Consider the following 22,950-nt stretch of genomic DNA (forward strand, 5'->3'; position numbering starts at 1 on the left):
TTCGCGAAAAAGAGATAAGTAATAGGAAAAAGGGTAAATTTTCTGATTTCTTAAGTGCACTTTCGTTAAGTACATTTTATCGAGAGCAAAGTTTAGTATATCATTACTTTAAACTAATTTCTAATGCAGATAGAAGAACTATAAGAATCATCATAGACTTTGATAAATTCGAAAGATTACGTTGATTGAAAATGAAATTTTTCAAATTTTCTCTGGAATAACTAATTCTAGAAATATATTCATATCGTTTTATTTTTATTCATGTGTTTGTTTTGCTTGTTACGTTATCGATTATCGGAACGTGAGTGGATGTTACCTAACTCAACTTCCATTCGTAGAATCATCGAAATCGATAGATACTAAGGTTGACTGATCTCAGATGAGAATTCTTTTTTGTTAAAAAAGAAAAAGGAAAAAAACGATTAGCTAAAAAAATTCTAGAAATTGTTAGAGGAGAGTAGGAAAGAAGACGTGCAAGTTTCTCGAGCAGAGACAATTTGATCATGCTCGGCGATGCGTGAAAAATGTTACGAACGCCGTGGCACGTAGTGATTCTCGTATCATCGACGTACGATGGGTTACCATCTACTATTTTTGCCCTTTATTCTTTATTTTATTTTATTTTCAAAAATAGAACTTTTCAATTTTTGATCTTCAGTGATCCGAGTTATAGGATTTTCTATTTTGCCTCTATAGTTTTCTATTTCCGAGATCCGTCACATGACCGGTTGACACTAATTTTGTTCTTTTCTTTTTTCTTTTTCCCGGATTATCCTAGAATAAAGAGAAAGAAAGAGAGAGATTTAATTCGATTTTTGTCTTGTTAAACGTAGGATTAATTTTGCAAAGGAAAAAGGTTAAGAGTACCTATTTTTGTTCTTTGTAACTATTTTTATCTAATTTTATTAGAAAAAAATAGTCTTGACCGTAAAATCGGAAGTTTGTGTAGAGTCCTGGTTCGATGATACATAAGTTACAGTTTTATTAATGACTGTTTTAAGTTTATTCGAGGAGGGAATTTTAGTTAGGAAGTTTCTGACGAATTACTGTTAAGTTAATTTTGTTGTTGTTATTGTTTATCGAAAGATCGTTTTAACATCAGATCAATGATCCATGAAAGACGAGATTGCACGTTAGGTGAGATTTTTTGTTGTGGGGTTAGATTTTGTCATCGTTGCAATAGTTTCAGTAGAAAGGATTTGTCGTTTTTAGATAAGTAATGAACGTGACAAGATTCTACCTTAGTCGACTAAAAAGGATTTTTTAAGAAATTGTAGAAAAGGTGATCGGCTGAACCATCTTTCCTCGTTCTATGACAGTGGTGGCATGAGACAATCGGACAATTTATCCCATTTTGTCAGCAAAATATCGGCTCACGAAAAGACGAGAACTCTTACTTCATTGGAATTCAGTCTAGTATTCCGTGCACACCGTTCTTGGATGCAACGTGAGTAGCCAACAGATCGTGACGATTCTTACCGAAAAAGGAAAGACGAATGATCTTAGGATTCGTCTACGAGGGAGATAAATCGTACAAAGAAATCTTGAAATTTTGAAAGAAGGTTTAGATAGAGGGATCATTTTTACTCTATAATAGCAAACATACTCTAACGGTTAAAAGTTTAAGTACACCTACAAGGTTTATGTTCTATTTAATACTCCTTTACTGATACACGTATTTTATTTGATTTTACTGTAATCAAAATTTAGCATTTTAACAGTAATCAGTACTTTTCTTGATATTAAATTTCAATATTCTGATTTTTAGCTTTATTTTTTTGCAAAAATAACAGATCTTCTTAAAACTGGGGTTAACTTTAAAATAAACATTTAAAATCAAAGAAGACAATTTATTGAAATATTTAATATACATGAAAACAATTGATGGTTAAAATGATTTTTAACATTATCCATGCTTGTGTCCACCAGAATGATCGTTTCCACCAATATTATGAACTTCAGCAAAAAATCCACCATGTGGATCGGAATGATATTTGACAACCCTTACGTTACCACCTGGTTCATGAAGCTGGTACTCTCCTTCAACTTTTTTTCCTTTTATTAAAAACCATATTTTTATATTAATAAAATGACAAAAAAAATGTATTACGACACGATTGAATTTAATTGCACGTACCGTCTCGATGCTCACTTTGATCGTGATGATCCTTTGTATGATGATCTACAACTCCGTAAGAGAATTTGTATTTAGGATGAGCACGATAATCATGGTAATGGTCACCATGTTTGTCTTTCCATGTTATTTCTTCGTGATGACCTACTACTGGTCCGGAAAAGTGATGATAGGAATGGGCATGTCCATGGGAATCACCATGATCTGCTTCTTTACCTCCATCATCTATTAAAAATTATATTTAAAAATGGAAGACTTTCTATTAAAAATTTAATGAATGTATTATACCTTCATGAACTTTTGGAGTAGCCGTGACTACTGCGAATAAAAAGACCAGGCATAGTATCGACATCTGAAAAAAATAAAAAAAAATATAAAATAAGAATAATAGTAATAATTAGAAGTAGGGATACCTTGAATGAAAAAATAACGACTAAAAAATGAAATGTTGTACAAGTCAGATCCCTGAAATCGAAAAATTTATAATCGTAGAAATTTGTTTCAAAAGTTAGTTATGATCTGTCAATAATATACACCCAAATTACACAATTAATATTACACGTAATAATTAAGTCCTAAAAAAAAATATAATGTTAACAGTAAAGAAGAAGAAGAAAAAAAAAGTAGGATAATCGAATTCTATGGTAACGTTGAAAACATTAGTTGGTAAATATTACCAAAAGAAGAAGAAAATTATAAAAAATAAATATAAAATAATAGGTCAACACAGCAGTGTAATAAAATTACACCAAAGAATGAAATTAATATTCATTAATATTCATATAGAATTTTGTTTCGAAAATTAGTATGATCTGTCAATAACATACACCCTGATTACAAAATTAATATTACATGTAATAATAAAGTCCTAAAAAAAAAGAAAAAAAATAGTGTTAACAGTAAAGAAGAAGAAGAAGAAGAAAAGAACAAACAAAAAGTAGGATACTCGAAGTTGATAATAATAAAGTTACGAACGTTGGTTATCTAAATATAACCAAAGGAAAAAAAGAAGAAAATAATATAAAAAATAAATTCATAGTAATAGCGTAAAGATCAACCAGTGTAAGAAAATTACATTACAGAATGGAATTAATATTCATTAATATTCATATATAATTTTGTTTCGAAAATTAGTATGATCTGTCAATAACATACACCCTGATTACACAATTAATATTACATGTAATAATAAAGTCCTAAAAAAAAAAGAAAAAACATATTGTTAACATTGTTAACAGTAAAGAAGAAGAAGAAGAAAAGAACAAACAAAAAGTAGGATACTCGAAGTTGATAATAAAGTTACGAACGTTGGTTGTCTAAATATAACCAAAGGAAAAAAAGAAGAAAATAATATAAAAAATAAATTCATAGTAATAGCGTAAAGATCAACCAGTGTAAGAAAATTACACCAGAATGGAATTAATATTCATCAGGCAAATCTTGCAACAGTAAAAGCAGCAGCAGCAGCAGCAGTAGTAGCAGCGTGGTAATATGTAATAGAAAATTACAAAGGATCTGGCGACGGCGGCACCGACGATGTCGTCGTCGTCGTCGTCGTCGTCGTCGTCGTCGTCGTCGTCGTTGTCGTCGTCATCGTCGTAGTCGCCATTATTCTTTCGCACGAATACGCGACCACCGCGGAACGAAGTTGCGGAGACGCTTTTACCGAGCACATAAAGACCTCTGAAACACGCTGTGCTCGTACTTTACGGTCACGACTCTGCGTAATACTTTGTTCACCGTTGGTGTTAGCGATTCCTGTTCTCTATGGAATAGTGGAAAAGGGGAGTGGGTAGGGGAGGGGGCAAGTCGGGGGAAAAAAGAAAGAAAATCAGTAAAAGAGAATAAAGAGAAGAAGAAGGAAGAAGAAGAGTCTACTCGGGAAAACGAAGATAGAAAAATTCGTGAAACGAATGAACGAAATAGGAAGGAAATTGTAAGAAGGACACTGCGAACCAACGTTCTTTTCATCGATCAGAAGAAACTCCAAATCGAGATCGAGGTTCGTGACATTAAACCCGACCTCATCTAACCAATTTTCTTCTTCCTCCTCTTCTTCTTTTTCTTCTTCTTCTACGTTCTAGAATAGGAAATTCTAACCCTCTTTTAGGATTCTTCTCCTATTCTACAAACTCTTTGTTCTTTCCACGACCGCTTGTAGAATATTAATTCGAATTCGTGTGGTTATTCGAGGAAGAGAGAGAGAGAGAGAAAGAGAGAGAGTAGATACAAGAGAATTTATTTAAAGAACTTTCGTTTTGTATTCTTATGATTTTTACGTAGTCTTGAATTAAAATCAATGCGTTCGATTCAATTATTCTTGTTTCGAGATATTGGAAGATTTTATTTATCAGTTGTAAGTGTTTCCTTTTTCTTTTTTTTCTTTGTTTAATTAAAATAATTAAAATTCAATATGGAATCATAGTTTGTGATGTAATATTTTTAAAATTATCGAATCTATAAATAAGATTACTTATTTCCAATTGTATCCATTTTACAATAATGAATGAACTTAACAAGATGTATAAAGAAATGTTTTAACAAATCTTTGGATGTTTAAAATAAATAAAAAAAGTATCAAGAATATATTTATTTGTGAATTAATCTAATATAAGAATAAAGAAATAATTTTCTAATTTTATCTTTTCTAATTTAGTAAAATGATGAAAGGTTCCGATTTAACGTACCTTTAGTTCACCAAAGTCCATAGTACCTCCCCTAACGAAAATCAACGATAAACTGTTTCCACAGGTCGAGTAGCGTGTTCGTTTTATAGCAACTCGAACTGACGGTTTCAACTATAAACCATCTAATTCGTTTGTTATACCTAGCGATCGGTTTCGGTGGTGCACACAAGTAAGAAGAGGCGGGCCTGGTTTCGTACTAGTCAATCGAATGATACTAATTCCACTAAAAGCACCGTTACGATCTAAATTTTCGTCATCACCAGACACAAGCTGGTAGCGCGTGGCGACTTCTTTATAAAGAGAATTTTAAACTTTTTTTATTTACTTTTTCTTTTTTTTTCTTTTTAATTTTTATTTGATACGCTCGATAGAATACTTAAATAGAAGAGACTACTACTGGTAAGTTTATTACGTCGATTTTAATCAGCGAATCGAACCGATACGTTGATCTCGTAAGAAAAATATTATGGAATACGAAAAACCACAAATTTTTGCATTAACATAAATCATAGTGTTATAGAAACCTGATACTAATTCGATTTTTCATGTTTGTAATAATATTTTATTTTCCTTTCTTTTGTTTGTCAAAGAAAATATTTTTTTTCTTTTTATTTTTTTACTAATTTTCTTTTTAATTCTAATTTATAAAGCATCCTTGCATCAGGGTGACGTCAGACATTCTTTTACCTTTTTTATAATCAAAAGATTTATTGTGGAATATTTTTTATCGTAGATCGATAATTTAAAATTGAGGAACACGGGTACTTCAAAATTTGTATACATTTTGGAAATTATTTTATTAACAAATAATAGAATACCGATTTTACGTTAATCTTTTTGTTTTCTAATATTTTGTGTTTAAAAAATTTAGAGAAGTCAGAATGTTAAAAATATATAATTTAATTGTGTCGATAAGATAAAGTAAAAAATCAATCCTAAAATCCGATGTATATGTATTATAGTTTAGCTAACTGATTATATGTATAGCTGCCTGTACGATTTGAATGCATGTGTCCCTGATTGGTAAAATTATTCATATCTAGAGGGGACTATTTCCTATTATGTATATCGAAATGTATAAGAGAAAATTCGATGATAAATGTTAATCATAATATTAACGATGCGAAAATTCGAATTGGTCACAAATAACGTCAGGATTTGCTTTCGTTACTGATAGCATTTAAATTATTTTTATTTTATCCCCTTCCCACCCCTTTCACACCAGATCACTGATCAGATAAAAATATTTATTCAATCAATATGATTATTAGATAATTTTAATATTAAATATATTAAAATATTTAATTTCATAATAACAAAAAAAAAGGGGAAACTATATTTAACGAAAGGAAAAGATGATATGCATTTTCGTTGTAGTCTTTTTATAATTGTTACCAGAGACTAACAAACTAACAAAAGTCGACGTTCTCACGTTACGAGTCGCATTATGAGCGTTCTTGTCGTTCTTGGTTCGTTAAAGTGACATAATCGTTGTGTTGCATACAACGTCCGATTTTAATCTATATTTTCTTATTTCAACGACAGAGAAAGTTTTAATGAACTTTTTTTTTATTTACTTCCTTAGTATTATTTGTCAAGTGTAACCTACATTTTAAATATTATTATCGATGATTATAAAAAGAAAAAAGTAAAAAACTTACTCATTTCACGATCGACTAATAATTACGATATTGGTCAATTGGGGTTTGATAAGTGGACAAATAAAATAAACAAAGAAATAGGTGAAACAACAAACTCTGTCGTCTGTTGGTTTTAAATATTACGAACGCGTGTCTGTCGTGCAAATTTCACCACGTTGTAACGTTTGCGTGATGAATAGTAAAAAAAAATATTGTAGGAACGTGACGGGAGAGTTACGAACTTGTAAAAAGTATGATAAAAATGGGAAAAAGAGAAAGATAATAACTTTCTATATGCTAAAAGCTTTTATTTTTATTTTTTATTTCTTTTTTATACAATGCTATAATATAATTTAATGCAGTAACAATAATAATAATAGTAATTTAAATTTAGAAAATGATTATTACTTTTTGTTATCGGAAAGAAATGGAAGAAAATTTATTATTAAGTTATTATTATATAAAAATAATGGAAATTAATTTACAATAGATATAGGGTGAAGATCAAAAACTTTGTAAATGCTACGAATTTTTATTCCAAATTGTTAACAAAAGTATACAAATGCATTATCTAATAATTGTCGATGTCTAATAACTTTTTTGTGGAAGAAAAAAGTAATTGACATAATCTTTTATTATTATTATTTTATTATATAAAAATAATAAGAATTTTGTTTGCAAAACTGTAGAGATCATTATTAATAATACAAATTAACAACGTCTATTATTCATATTATATAAGAAATATTTTAATATAAATATTTTGTTAAATAAAAATGTTTAAAAAAAATGTAGAAAATAATAATGAAGCAAAAGTTTTAAATTCTAGATATTTTTATTTTAAATTGTTTACAAAACTGTACAGATTATTATTAATACTACAAATTTACAGCGTCTATTATTTCTCTTTCTTTTGAGAAAGAAATAGAAAATACCTTATATACTAAAAATACACTTATTCTTTTTATATATTATCATTTTTGTCGCCAGAACAAATTGGTTTTCAAACTCATATCGTAAGAACTTAATGGACAGGGTGTTGTTAATGCAGGAATTAGAGAGTTTTGAACCGAGTAATTCGATAAAGGTGCGACCCACGTTCCCTCGGAAGACGTAACACCTGATTCAACGTCGAGTCTGTAAGAAAAAAAACAATAAAATAATTTATTTAATTAATACGATGTAATATAGAATACAATTTCTCAAAGAGAAAAATGATTATCAAAACTGCATTTACTACAAACTTGTTTCATTTTTCATGCGTATCACATTAAACTTTATTAATCACAAGTTAAACGATATATTAACAAATAATAATATTTTGCAAAAACATAAGCCAAAATAAGAAAAGAAAAAATCAAATCTGTCGATAAACTTTTTATACGAAATTTAAATTAAAAAATATTAACAATGGTATTAACTTTTAATTTTATACAAATTGTCGATAAACTACAAAATAATTTGACTTGTTATTATTAATTCTGATATTCGGTAGAGAGAAACTATTAATTCACTCGATAGAATACAGTACAAAAGATATTTACGTCTTAAGAAGAGGAGATGCATAAAGGACGAGGGGATTGATGGGTGGTGGTTTGAGAAGAACGACGTCAACACCCGAAGAATGTAATTCGCTCTTTAATGCGGCAGCAGCCCCTTCCACGGCTTTACGTGAAGCAGTGAATGCCACAAGGCCTGTTCCGGCTTTGCTAGCATAACTTGTCTCGGAGTCACCCAAGAGAACGATACGACCTTGTGCGAGTAAATATTCATTATGTTAATACGTCTAGCATAAAGAATAACCTATATTTATGCATAAGCGAATAAATTTATCTTCCTTTCAAACGATACAATAAAAAAAATAGTAATAACGAATAAACGAATTGTATTCGTAAATAGTAATGCAATAATAATATGAAGCAAACGAGAAAGAATAAAGGATTTATAAAAATAAAAAAAAATAAAGAAACAAGAAATTGGAAATGTTGTTAGCGCAAAAAAAAAAAAAGAAAAAAAAAGAGAATAAACAAAATTCTTACAGACGAGTGACCTGAAATTAAAAAGTCTGATGTCGGGTAAGTAGGGTAAACTGTAATAACCTCTTTTAACGCGCAGAAGAGGGATAAACACCCTTGCCGTTCTAAGGGGTGCGACCAGATTGTGTCGCAGCATCGATTCCCACGCTGAACTGGTTTGCTTTTCTATAGAACCCGGTAACGCCAAGCCACCGGTGTGTATCACTGCCCACAGACCTGGATCATAGAAAGATTTAAAGCATTAATAAACTTCTAACTTCATCCTTCTTTCCTAACTGTTCTGATGGAGAAAAAAGTTTTTTCTTTTTTTTTCTTTTATTTAAATGCTTCTTTTCTTTTCTTTTCTTTTCTTTTTGCAAGCGAATCCTGTTTACTTTTTCTTTTTTTTTTCTTCTCTCTCTTTCTCTCTCTTTCTTTCTCTCTTACTTTTTTCCCCTTCGAAATAACGCTCGGATATTCCAGTCGACAGATGTGAGTCTTGACTTCGTTAGTTACTAGGTTTCTTTTCCTTTTTCTTTTTCTTGTGTTTTTTTTTTTTTTTTATTATTTCTACCTCGAAGTTCAGGTCGTTCGTTCGTTCGTTCGTTCGACTAATGAGGTACTCTTATCCTAAGCACCGAATCAAGATTGATAGGAGAACTTGTGTTTTTTTTACGAATAGTCTCATAATTAAGTAGATCAAACGTTTCGTAATGAAAATGTTCCTTTATGAATGAATGACGAATTAAAAAATAAGCGTGTATTCTTTCATTGACCTAGATAGGAATGATTACATACGTTGCGCGTCCATTTTTACTCCTGCTTCATTATAAATATCATCTTAATTAAACATCGTTATCAATATTTCAGACGATTCATCTCACTCACCGCGTAGTTTTTCCTTTTTTTTTTTAATTCAATTCAATAAACCATATAGGGAATACTATGAATTATTTTTAAAAAGAAGACGATTTTATATATTTTAATTGTATTTATCTATAAAATTAAGAAATAATTTATATACGAAGAAAAAATGTAAAAATTCATGAAATAATGAAGAAAAATTGTAAAAAAAATGTATTCACCTCACTTGTCAACTTAGTAAATATTTTAATACAATAAATATTTAAATACATTATTATTATTATTATTATTATCTTAATTATATTATTACTTAATGATGTTATTTATTAAATAAATAAATAAATTAATTAAATAAGAAAATATTTATACAAATATTTGTCTTTGCTTGATCTGTGAATACATTTTTGGTTTCGTTTGGTATACTCTATATACCTACAGAAAACAATAAATCAGAGAAAATGCTCACCATCTTCCCCAGCTGGAAGTTTAGCTCTAACTGCATCCAAAGAAGCACGTAGACTATCTTCCCTAGTTGGATCCAACTCCAATGGCACAATTTGTCCTCTAACACGAACTTGAACCTTATCGTGATTCGAGTCACCGTTGTCCATTTCTTTTTCTCGTTCCTGTTCAACGGCTTTTAAAATTTTCATCGATGGTGAATTTTCCGATGGATTTGGTAGACCAGCAAATACCTGTAATTTTCAGAAAAAAAAACTTATTTCATTAAATCTCTTCTCTTTAATCGATCAAATTGAAATACGAATTATCGATCATTCTTGAACATTAGTAAACTATTAGAAAAGAACGGAGTGGAGGGAAGAGGGGTGGGGGTAAAAGCTTTCATAAAAGTACTTGAATGACGAACTTTCTTATTTCTCATCTCTTTAAACTTCGCCCAACGCCCCAAAATTCGGACTAAGTTCGTACTAGTTCGAAAGGTCTAAATTCTAACGTTCTCACCCAAAGCTCGAGGACAATTACTTGTAACTTTGGAACGTAGAAGGCAAGCGTTAATTATGCTTGGAATCGTACATTCGTGCTTTCTCACCTTGAATTTATCCTCCTTAATCGTTGAGATATATTACAAGGAATTCGTAGACTCTCTGGTAATCGTAAATCAAATTCAATATGGTGATTTGAAGATCTACGAAGTATTTTATTGAATTGAAACAGAGTGGTTATGTATTTATATACACTAAAAGCTAAAAGTTTGGTATTACTATGTATATTCAAAGAAACAAGATATTTATGAGAATAAATGAATTTCTTTTAAGTAATCAAAGTATTATCCAGAAAGACTATAATATTTTGTTTCTTTTTTCCATTTAGTTAAATTTTATTTAACAAGCAATAAGTATGTTCTTCAAACTTTACTTTTATGTAACAAATCTGTTTTTATTTTTGATAACAACTTGACGTATGACTAAAATTCAACATCCAAAATTTTTAAACACAAACTCGTACCTAGTTCTTCGGATGTTTCTAGTTTAATATTTTTTTATGCTTCATATAGATGTTCCCAAAGATATCCTAGTAAAAAAGTTTATTCCAAATATTACTCTAAACTGGATGTATGAAATCTACAAAAGTATTATTGGACTCAAGAAAATGGTCAAATTTTTTAAAACATAATTTAACTTTTTAACATTTACTGTAATAACGACAAATCATTTCCAAAGTTTAATAAGATGTTTAATTTTTACGAAATCCATTAAATGACTCAAAACTTTCAGCCGATAGTGTATTTGTAATAAATAGAAAATAAAATTAATTTACATTCGTAAAAAAAAAGGAGGGGAAGATAAAAATAAATCGCTATCATTAGTTAGCTTTTCGTAATATACTGAAATTAATTAAGTTGAAGATAGGGTAAAGAGAGTTGAAATATTTACGGTTACAAAGATAACGAGAAGATACATTGGATTACACGAGATTAGGGATACTTAATTTAATTTTAATTAACATCTAATGATTTCTTCCTAAGGATTATACTTAATTATTGTGAGATACAAATTTCGACATTAACAAATTGAATGACATTTATTTTCGGACTTCTAACCAATATTATTATTACATCCTTCACTTTTTATTCTGTTTATAAAAAAAAAAATATTTTCATACAAGAAATGATGCGCGCAGAAAAATAAGTCAAACATAATCGATAAAATTACATGTACATTCGTTAGAAGTTATAATACATATCTATATATACACATTTGCCACGCAGATTCTAACTGATAGCTAAAGTTAGGCTATTTTGCATGTATTTTACTTGGAAACTCACGTTACTCATACACGGTTCTCTCTTATTCAGACTCGTTCGACTTCGATCAACTCACTTCGAGTTCAATTATCCAACACGATTCTCTAATTATTCAATATATTCCATCTGATGCGTAATACCTATAATTATCTCGTGTGCTAACAGATTGAAATTATGTAACGAGTAGTAAAGTAGATGTTTCTTATCAATTTCATTATTCAATATTTCTTCTATTTAATAATATTTATAATATATCGAAACCAAAAGATTTTAGTAGAGAAATTCTTTTGTCTGACGTATTCGCATAATTAAATGAAAAAGGAAAAAGCACCGATCCGATGTTTAATCAGAATTTAAAAAACATTTTCAATGAAAAATATTGATGGATAAAATACTTGAAAATATTTATTTATTAATTGGTATAAACTCTTTTACGAGATACATGATTATTGATATTGTGCATCGTGTGTTCGAAAAGTTAGTTGACGATTTAAGGGAAAAAGTTATTTTTTTTAGAAAAAAAATATAAATAAGTAAAAAAATTTCAGACAATACGCGGATATCACGATCTTCGTTTAAAGTTCGTATGATTTACGTAAAACGTAAGAGAACATAATAGAAGAGTATTATTACCTTGTAACCAGCTTCAGAGAGTGCAAGGGCAATCTGTAGACCCACGCACGTATCACAGTTGGTTACGAGTACGTGACATTTGTTTCGCAACTCGTATTCGTCTGTAGCATTTCGCGATTGTCGCATCAAATATGCGAGTAGGGCGGCAGCTATCGAGCACAGGGCTAAAATCTGTAGGGCTAAAATAGCACCCGTCTCTACGTCCATTTTTCAATCTGAAAAAAAAAAGGAAAATAATTTTAAATGAAAAAAAAACAAATCTTTGTAATATTTTATTTTTATTTTATTTTGCTCGTATAAAATTAATTCCTGCAAATATTATTTATGTTAAACAAATAATAAATTATTACTACGATATTCTCTAAAACACACACACACACACACACACACACACACACACACACACATGCACGCACACGCGTATATTTAAAAAAATTATTAAAAATTATTAAAAAATATAAAAAATGTTGAAATATAAAAATGACTGACAAATGAATCTAATTTTGTTTAAAGAATCGCACAATTTTTGATATCCGCAAATATCTCAGGAACCACAATTTATCCATCATTGTCATACATAGAGAATAATCTAACAAAATGAATCGTTTAAAGAAATCGAGCCGAGTTTTTCGATAAAGTTGATCCTCGAATTTCCAGGCTGGTGTGCCTCTTGCGCTTCAACGATGCGAGACGCCTCGAGAAATGCGACTAGGAATTCGTTTTCTCGTGTGAAAAGTGAACGGGAGAGTAAACCGTCCTTTCTAAAATCGTATCTTTCTGAGCATAACGAGACTCAACCGATCGTCACTACGTTCAAGCCGATCTTCCCTCGTTCATAGGATTTGTACCCTTTTTCTACATATATTATCATCGAAAAAGGATGATAGATACGCATTTGAAAAATAGTCAAAGAAAAATAAAATCAAGAAAAAGGAAAGATAGAAAGGATTGTTACCAGTAAAAATACGAATTAAAATCACGACGGTCAAACGATTTCATAAATTTTCGGATCGTGTTAGCATTAATGTGCTGAATTGATTAGCCCCCAAGGACATTCTAGGTAAGGGTAGAAAAAGGTCTTCGTTTTTCTTTCCTATCCCTTCAAATTCGGCAATGGAATTTTGATTCCTGAAGAAAAGTAAAAGAGAGAGAAAGAAAAATAGAATAAGTTAAAACCTCGACGAGTGATGATAGATCATTTTATTCATTGTAATATATTCGATTTTGTGTTATTTACTTTCAAATAATCATCCACGTGTAATTTATTTCTTATGATCGATAATTTTATTTCCATGCATTCTTCTATTGATCTTCAAAAATAGAAAATAAACGATAAATAAGAAAATAGAAAATCGGATAGAATCGGCTGATTTTCTATAAACACTCTTGTGCTTTCTCTTGTACGCGATAACATCGTGAATCGTTTTGCCCAGCGAAACGTACCGAATGCATCGGGCGTTGACGTGCTTCGAGATTATCGAATTTGCGAAATATCTTCGGTTTCCGGTACATCGATCACGAGGGATACCGATGTGGAAAAGCGAGAAACAATTTTCTTTCGTGTCTTCGAAAGCATTTGCTCGTTCCAATTTAAAAGATTACTTTTTCTTCTCTGTTTTACTTGATAGTTTTTCATTACAATCAACCATCAAGATAAATATCTACGCTTTACTTTATAATTATATTTATTACTTTCATAATATAAACATCTATTTTATCTTGATTATCCTTCAAAACAGAAATATATTCTTTTCTTGGAGTTATTTTTTTTTTTATATTGCCAAGAAAACTTTCCGTTTTCATTTTTTCATTATATTTATTCTTAAGTATTAATTCATTTGAAAAAATATATTAATTTTGTCTATTATTAGTCGTACAAGAGAAAGTTTTATTTTTACATAAAAAGAAATTTTCTTGTTTATTTTTTTTTTCTTTTTTGAATATCCAATACAATATCGATTAAATGTCGACGATAATTATACTCGGTGTAACTATAATATCATCAATGATGTCTCTTCTTTCAAGATCAATGATTAATAACGTGTCGAGGTAACAGTCTGATAATAGCAGACGATGTTAATTGACAGTGAGAAATTTAATAGGTTATTATCCAAGTATATATCCCCCTTGATATTCTAGTTATTAATATCGATGAGAAATTGTAACCGATAGATCGAAAGTCTCGAAAATGATCGACGATCCATAAATGACAACGGGAACGAGTCCGGTAAGTATCCGTTGTGAAAGTAAAAGTCTTACGAGTCAGTTCAGTAAAATTCTCTTTTCTATTAAATAAAAAAATTGACGAGGAAACATCTGTCATAAAAAAAAAAATTAAAATTAAACAATACTTCCATTTAATATTAAATTAAATTCTTTAATCAACTTTTTACAACATTATTTTTCAAGTAAGATGAACAGAACAAATTTTTTGATAACAAGAATAATTACGCGATATAAGGTTTAATAAATGATATACAATAAATAAATTGTCCAAAATATATCGATGAAATGAATTGATGATATATAAATATATAACAGCTTTCGTATATCATTGAATCAAAATTATGATCAATTTTGACAAAACTAATCTTCTAAAAATAACATTTTGTAGATATAATAATATATAATAAATAAATAAAACTTGTAATATTGATAACTTTTTAATAAATTATTGCAATAGATAATAAATAAATAAATTTAGATAATATTAACGGAATGAAATTAGAGATATCGAAATGTCATAGGTTTGGTAATAGAACACGTTACAAATGGTCTTTTTGCAGTAGGAAAGCCGACACGAATAACGCGTTACCAGTATTAATACGTTTCACCGGACACACCTGTAAACGAGATATCGTCGCGGTATTCGAGTACAAACGAAACCGCCCTTGTGTGCACCTGCCATCAAACCTGTGCATGAGGAGTCGGACGCACACGACTACTCGCTTCGACGGCCACGGCTAACTTTCTCTGGAATGTTGTTGCATCCGAAAAGAAACCAATACGATATCTGACTCGAATCGATATATTCCTTTTTTTTTTTTTATTTAATCCTTATACTTTCTTCATTCCGATCTTCTCTTTCATTTGACGGCACCCATCAATAATTTCACTTCGTTTTTATCAATCATTTCAAATTACGTAATCGAGGAAAAGTTTTGTTCATTTTATTTCCTATAACAAATGTTACAAGAACTCATTCGCATAATTAATGAAAAGTTCTATTCTATTTTATATAAAATAATTTAAGACATTTATTGAAATATTAAATTAATTTTTGTACTATTTTTTATATTATATTTAAACTCCAGAATATTAGGGTAGATTTCAAACGTAATAATTATTCTATTCTTATCATTAAAATCATGATTTTATAATCAAGTTCCGAGTAGGTTTGGTTAGATTACGTAATTTAAGTAATTAATAATATGTCGTAATTATTAAATCTACCAAAAAGTTAAGTCCACTTAACTTTCATATTACTGAAATTCTAACAATAGTATAATAATAATTAATTTAGACACGTAATTATAATCGTATTATCCGTATTTTAAGATTTGTTCAAAACTCAATTATTTATAAGTTTAGAAAATGTTGAAATAAAAAAAAAACATGAAATTCTAATAAATAAGAATTATAAAAATATAAATAACGTTTCAAGGCAAACGATAGATAAGAATAAATGATTAGCTGAACTAGAATTTATGTCATCTCTCTATTAATCCTTGATAATCTGTATGACTATAGATGAGTAAGTATTATACTGCTATAGTATCGATCATCGAACGACATTATGCGTGTTGTAGGCGTGTGACGAAGTGGCTTCCTTTCCTATTCAACGAAGTGTACTTCCAGTCTCCATGCATACGGAATCGCTAAAGTTTATTCACCCGTGCCAATTTCGAAAGGTATAGGTATATTACAGTAGTGAGTTTTAGTGGGCGTTTCGATTCGTTCAAAGGATTGCACATTGACGACCTTACTTAGACAAATGTTCGTTTATAGTTAAACGGATTTCTTCGGTTAGTTCGAAAGGATAATTTAACTGTTACTCGTTTAATATAATTTCTACGTTAAGTAGAACTTGCGCAGTATATGAATTATTGTGTATTAGAAAATTTATGCTACTCGTTCGTTCATTGAACTTTAAACAATGTTTTCAATTTAAAAATGAGAATAAGTATTGTTAAATAATTTGTTAAAATTTAGATTTCTTTTATAATTAGTTAAATTAACAAATTTAGGAAACTTCTTTTGTTATTAGATTTTATACTTTTCTATAAATCTTAAGATTATTTAAAATTAATTATTATTATTAATTCTGAAATAATATTTGCTTTTTTATTAAAATTTGAAAAGAATTAAAAGCATAAATACTTACAAAATATCCCATATAAATTTTCTTAATGTTTCTAACATTCAATTTATTTAAGTTTGTTAAGTTAATTAAAAATTTCATTAAGAAATTTGCTATTTTAACAACTGCTCATTTATAGACCTTACACCATTTAAGTTATTAAGAAAATAAAGCTCATTTGTATTGCGCCTTATTTTAAAATTATAGAAAACTAAGGAAAACATTTAAATCTTTTTTTTATATTTTAATGAACCTCTCTTTCTTTCTTTAACCGTAAAATTATCTGAATTTATTACAACGTTTATTTTAAAATTTCCATTCGCATTTGTTCAAATTTGAATGCATTTTAATCATAATTTCTGTAGCAGCATGAATACTTCAAAACGAAAAGGCGCATTTTCTCTTTCTTTCTCTCTCTCAACATCATTTACATCAAATTCATTTACTTCTTGAATGTCGTAAAAAACTTTGTAACGTTTATTTAATATAAAATTATTACGAAACGAATATAATCCTAATTGCTATAAGATAAAATATATAATTCCAACGTTAACAAAAATAAATAAAAATTCTGCCGTATGTCTATGTCTCCACAATCAAAAAAAAAACACAAAACAAATTCATTTGATTCCTATCATAATTAAAATAAAATAATAAGAATTATTATTAGTTTAGCATAACGTATCGTACTTTAAATTACAAACAACCACGATCATTTTAATGCAAAGCATTTCTCTACGAGATTTAGAAATGTTTTATTTCGGATTACTATCTCTCGTTAGACGCATCCAGAAAATTTGATATATGAAAAAGTACAGCGAGAAGGAGGAGGAGGTGGATGCAGATGTGAACTACGTAAAAATTGTAGAATATTTAGAAAATATTCTAAGCACAAGTGGACGAGCGTTCCTTTCACAAAATACACGTATATTTTATCATTCGTCGAATAGACGCTTACGAAGCAGAGAGCAAATGTTATTAAAGAGCATTACAGTCGCAAATATTGAGCGTGCAAGAAAACCATGGTTGAGGAAGAAAACGAGCAAATGTAAGCATTTAAATTACATTACGCTGAATTACCTCGGTCTGGTCTAACGTATTCCGGCATTAAATTAACGGACTTCTTTTTCAATTCCTTGATAAAATAAATGCACACGGAAATGGGATAGGAGGTAGTTTTTAAAACAAGAGTTACGTTGATCAACCACGCGTTTCTTTTTGGCAAGTTATCGTAAAAACTAGCCTTTCTAATTTCAAAGTCTCGTAGATGGTATCTGACTAATTACTCTGAACTTTTCTAAACTTACTGTACTTCCATTTGGTGATAAGATTAATCCTTTATCTTTTTTCCCTTACCTTAACCACACACATGCGCGCACACACGTACATACAGACTGGTTAAGAAAAATATATGTGGAAATTGGAGATGACGTTTGTTTTACTTTTATAAAGAATCAATGTAGGATAATAGAAGTATGGTTTTCAATTCGATTGTAAAACACATATATCCAGATATATCTGTGTTTTCCAAATATATTTAATTGCTAATTATTTTGGAATGATAGTAAAAATAATTAAATTACATGGATTTTTAACGTCGGGAAAAATTTTTATTATCAGAATAAATAGAATTTGTTTAATAAATTCTAAGATAAATATTAAAATGGGATTTTTTTGTTAACGTGATAAAGTATACAATTTTATCTTCCAAAAAATATAAAAATTACAAATTAATACATTTTATTTAACAAAAAGAAAGGATAAGCGACAAAAAATAAGATAAAAGAATTAAAAATTATAATAAATAATAAAATACATTGTTATTATATTATTATTATATCATTTAATTTGTATATAAAAAACAAAATATTGTTTTAAAATATTATGGTTTAAAGCATGACGTAACTACGATACCTTCGAAAAAAAGCATCGTTTTCCTAGAACACATTTTTTCCTTAACGACCGTACCGAAGATAAAACTACAGAAGTACAAACAACACGACGTCATAGTTAAGAATCATCGGCAGGAATGTATAAAAGTCGCTGCGTTCTGCTGTGAACGTTACGGTACCGTTGGCTGTTTTTGACCGCGAGTGACCGCGTGTGTAAAAGGTAAACAGTGTTCAATCGAGGTATGTCGGCAAGATTATTTGCATTATGGTTTGGTCATTCGAAAACGAGACCCACGAGGTAGCTTTCACAAGACTTTAAACAGTTATACTTATCTGTTTTTTTTTTCTTTTCTTTTCTTTTTTTTTTACTTAATTTACATTAAACGCCGCGTGCATTGCAGTAAAGACATAACCGAATGAATATTTGTATACCTTAATACGTAAACACTTGTCACTTTCGTGTATCTTCTCACGCGTGTTACTAGATCTCTTAAAATATAATCTACACTTATCTGAAGAAGGTTGCTTCTCAAAGATGTGAAAAAATTCTTTCAACTTGAAAATCGTTCGTAGGAGGCAGGCGTTCGACCTACTTGCTCATCGAGACGCGATCTTTATCATTTGAAATCCCTCGGCATAGCGAAGAAAGTTCCAATCCTGATCGAAAACGACTCTGATCGTAGAGAAGTAGTAAAGATAAATGAGTTAAAAAAAATAGAAAAGAAAAGAAAAGAACAAAAAAGAAAATGATATAAAAATCAAGGCAGATAGAACGAGAAATGTCAGGACGGTAAAAGTGGTCCGTTACGTTGGGAACTTGATTTTATCGAAATTATGCAATCACGTTTAACCGGCAACTAATTTATCTTTTGCCGAGTCACAATTATCAGTTAAAAATTCGAGGTGGTGACAATATTGGTTCACTGGTTAATTGTTTACAAAATTTAGAAATAATTCGAGTAAATTTTTATTTTTCATTGTCAAATTTCATGGACGAAACGAAACGAACGATTTAACAAAAATATTTTTTCTTTTATTATTCTTGGAAGCATGAAAAAATAAAAGGAAAAAATAGAGGAGTTGGATGAATGGGAAGAAAACTTTTGCATGACTAGTCGTAGGTATTTAAAAATCGTTCAAATGAACGGACTAGAATCGTTCCTGTTTTATTCGCAACCGAAATGGCAGGAAAATTTGGAGAACGCGTGAGTTCATAGTTCGATATGCCGAGTGGCGTTCATTTACATGAACGATTCCTTTGTTTCGATTTCTTGCCAAGAGAACTTCTCTCATTTCCACTTGAAAACCTTCGATTATTTCTATTGGCAAAACGCGACCAAGTGTGCGACAAAATACGAATACATTCTCGCGAAAATTTTACAGATCGATTAAGAAATCGATTATTTTCTGTCTTTCTCTTTCTCTCTCCCTCTCTCTTTCTCTTTGAACAACTAGTAATTTTATTTTCTAAGAAACAGTGGAATTTAAGTGAAAGTGCCCACGAACCTAGAAACTTTCCTATTTTTCTTCTACAATTATTTGTCCCTTCAAACGTCAGAATTTATGAGATCCAAATTTTCTATACTGACACATTTTTGGTCATTAAAGTTATTGCAGGGTAGATGATGTTTATCTTAAAATAACTCGTGCTCTAATTAACAAACATTAATTGAAAACATTCATTGAATCACCAAGGAACGCATCTTGGATTTATTGAAAGTATAACTGAGCAAATGAATTTACTTTTTTTTTCTTTAGATTAATTTCTGCTCTAATTATTAAGCAATAATTTACAACATTTGGTGAATCATCAGAGCTTTGTCGCTTATTTTTGTATTCGTTAAAAAACCATTAATCAGTATTCGTTTATGGTGATCCAAGAAAGTTAATCTTTTTGAATTTGTGTGTATTGTTTTAAACGCGTCGTAAATCAATTGTATGCATCTACGTCGCGTTATCACCGTAAAGCGTCAGGCATCGTTACACGCGACGAACAAGCTTTGTACTTTCGGTTCCAGTTTACGATTCTTTCACGATACGATCCTCACTACGTGATAAACGCATATTTCCGCGAATAACAGTCCAACGAATTCCTGTATTTTCTTACGAAATAATTATATTCTCGTAATAATAAACAATTGAAAAGAAGATATAAAAAAAGGATAGTATAAAGAAAAACATATTAAATACTTGAACAAATCGAGTTGAGATAAAGTCACACGTGAAAATTCCATTGCGCTTAAAGAGTACCCACATACATAATTAATAACGCAACCTAATCTAACGAGACGATTATGCGTTCCACTTACTATACGTTACACCACAAATATACCGCATAACGCATACACTCGATTCTTACCAAGAACGAGATCATATGAACACGAATTTTGTCATATTATCGAACAAAACCTCTACATTTCAAATAGACAAAATGATCTCATACCTATTACGGTATTCCACTCTATTACCTTACATGACAAGTACGCCGCATAACCCAAAAACTTGACTCATACCAGAAATAATCATACGAATACAAGTTTCTTCGTATATTTATAAATAAAACATTTATACCGAATAAAAGACAAAATCAACAATATCTGACTCACCTGTGCGTGGACGTGGCTGATCGAAGACCAAATAATATAAAATAAATAAAAGAAGAAGACGATGGAATATAAGAAGATGATGTTAAAAATATGTGAGGCGAGAAGAAACGCAGTTATTTTAAACGAATAGTTATGAGTTACAATGTGAGCGGCGAGCCGCAGCGGGCCGCGTGCGCGCGTTTACCTGCTGCACAACCGGCTTTAGAGAATTCCCGATTGGAATGACCACGAGGAGGAACGGCGCGAACGGAGTAGACAGACCTCTTGGAGGTTTGCGTGTTTGCCTCGAGTCGAGCCGAGCTAACCCGGCCCGGGGAAAACATTCCGCGGCATCTTCGCACTCGCTGCCACTCGAGCCTCCACTAGTCACGTGGCTTGACTACGCCCAGATTGCTTCTCTCGTTTCTCTTTAGCAACTTTCAACAAAGATTCTTCCTTTCTTTCTTTCCCTCTCTTATTTAAAAACCCCCACCCACCCTTCTTTCCACAGTACCGGCCCTCCCCCTCTCCCCCTTCTCTCTTTTTCTATTTGATTTCCATTATATGCGTTCGATTAGATTTCTTTAAAACCAGTTGTTAATCTTTCCGCTCTGTTAGCAATTTTTTTTTCTGATGAGTCAAGTATAGAAAAAAAAAAATTACAACGTTGCGTTTAATTTGAATGATATTTACATTCTACTGTCTTTTTTTTCTTTTTCCTTGGTATTTTACTAAGCTTACAAATTTTGTGATTCTTTCTTTTTATACTTTTGACGATTGGTGGTGGTGAATACATTTTTTAATAGAATAGTATGTTCGTTAAGCTAATGAAAAACTTGAAGCTTATTTCTTTAGTTAAGCTTTTAATTCCTCGTAGGAGCTGGAGATTTTAACTTTTTCTTTTTTTTCTCTATTTGAAGATTATTACGTGATCTTTTATGAAAATATTATAGTAATCTTCTTTATTCCCTCAACGAATAATGAAATAATTTATTTAATAGATCGGTGCTTCATCTTTTGACAATAGTTTATGCAGAAGTACGTGTGGGATTTTCTTAGGAATACTGAACGCACTTGTAAATCACTTTAAATATTAATGATTAGGTCTTATGAAATTTAATATTCTTATTTTTTATTTAGTTCAATTAATCGATTCTCTTGGCTAATCATCAAGAATTCAACGTAACTAATCGTAGTTTTCAATGACCTACTAACTCGCCTTTGCAATTTATTATTTCTTTTTTTTTTGACCTTGTCACAGTAGTTAGAGACTATCCTGTGCTTGAACGGAGGTAGAAGCGGAAATGACTAGTGCAAACCATTTTAACTGATTCTTCATGAGTTTTAATCTGACAGCCAACTAAATTTCCGTACTAGTTGAAATTTCAGAAAATCTAAAGTTCGCAAATATATTTATTCATACGACAGATGTTTGAAGTATCCAACTTGTAGACAGATTACGTCAGATTAATATAATAAAATATTTCGCTAGTCTTATAAAAGAAATACTTTGAAATATATTTGCATATTTATTTTACAATACATCTGACCCAATTCTGTATGTGTCTATTCTTTTATATTGTAGAACTTTATATATATATATGTATCGTGGTGTATATATGTAATCTCGGTAACAAACTTGACTATAAAATTTTAATCACGACTAACCCCTTTCAATACTGTGTCATTGTGAGTACTACTATATACAGAAAGAAAATATTTGATTCGTGCGGGAGCTGCATATTAAAGCGTCGAATAAGTTCACTCGCGGAATTCATACTAACGAGTGTAACCACCTTACCTATATGTTCCCTATAAGTCTGTAAAAGTAAACTACGCGTTAGTTAAAAACATTCTTCAAAAAAATCCTCAAT

General features: G+C 30.1%; 2 protein-coding genes across 3 annotated transcripts; both read right to left on the reverse strand.

Annotated features, from left to right (window-relative positions):
• Positions 1 to 1,863: 1,863 nt before the first annotated feature.
• On the reverse strand, positions 1,864 to 4,842 carry LOC122523243 (adult-specific cuticular protein ACP-22-like). Its single transcript, XM_043644902.1, has 4 exons — positions 4,822 to 4,842; positions 2,423 to 2,486; positions 2,138 to 2,359; positions 1,864 to 2,055 (listed from the first exon to the last, which is right to left on the reverse strand). The coding sequence occupies exons 1-4, from the start codon at positions 4,840 to 4,842 to the stop codon at positions 1,907 to 1,909; spliced, it is 456 nt and encodes a 151-aa protein (XP_043500837.1). The 3' UTR covers positions 1,864 to 1,906.
• Positions 4,843 to 7,397: 2,555 nt separating this feature from the next.
• On the reverse strand, positions 7,398 to 21,504 carry LOC122523345 (D-beta-hydroxybutyrate dehydrogenase, mitochondrial). Of its 2 annotated transcripts, none has more exons than XM_043645024.1 (6): positions 21,098 to 21,504; positions 12,240 to 12,454; positions 9,807 to 10,035; positions 8,561 to 8,713; positions 8,006 to 8,213; positions 7,398 to 7,598 (listed from the first exon to the last, which is right to left on the reverse strand). In XM_043645024.1, exons 2-6 carry the CDS (start codon positions 12,444 to 12,446, stop codon positions 7,436 to 7,438), a joined length of 960 nt encoding a protein of 319 aa, XP_043500959.1. In that variant the 5' UTR covers positions 12,447 to 12,454; positions 21,098 to 21,504; the 3' UTR covers positions 7,398 to 7,435. The 2 variants fall into 2 exon arrangements, with proteins under 2 accessions (XP_043500959.1, XP_043500958.1); XM_043645023.1 differs by having other exon boundaries at positions 21,282 to 21,503.
• Between the last annotated feature and the right edge of the window lie 1,446 nt (positions 21,505 to 22,950).

The sequence above is a fragment of the Polistes fuscatus genome, unplaced genomic scaffold, assembly GCF_010416935.1.
Source record: "Polistes fuscatus isolate 324 unplaced genomic scaffold, CU_Pfus_HIC Scaffold6, whole genome shotgun sequence".
In the NCBI taxonomy this organism is placed as follows: domain Eukaryota; kingdom Metazoa; phylum Arthropoda; class Insecta; order Hymenoptera; family Vespidae; genus Polistes; species Polistes fuscatus.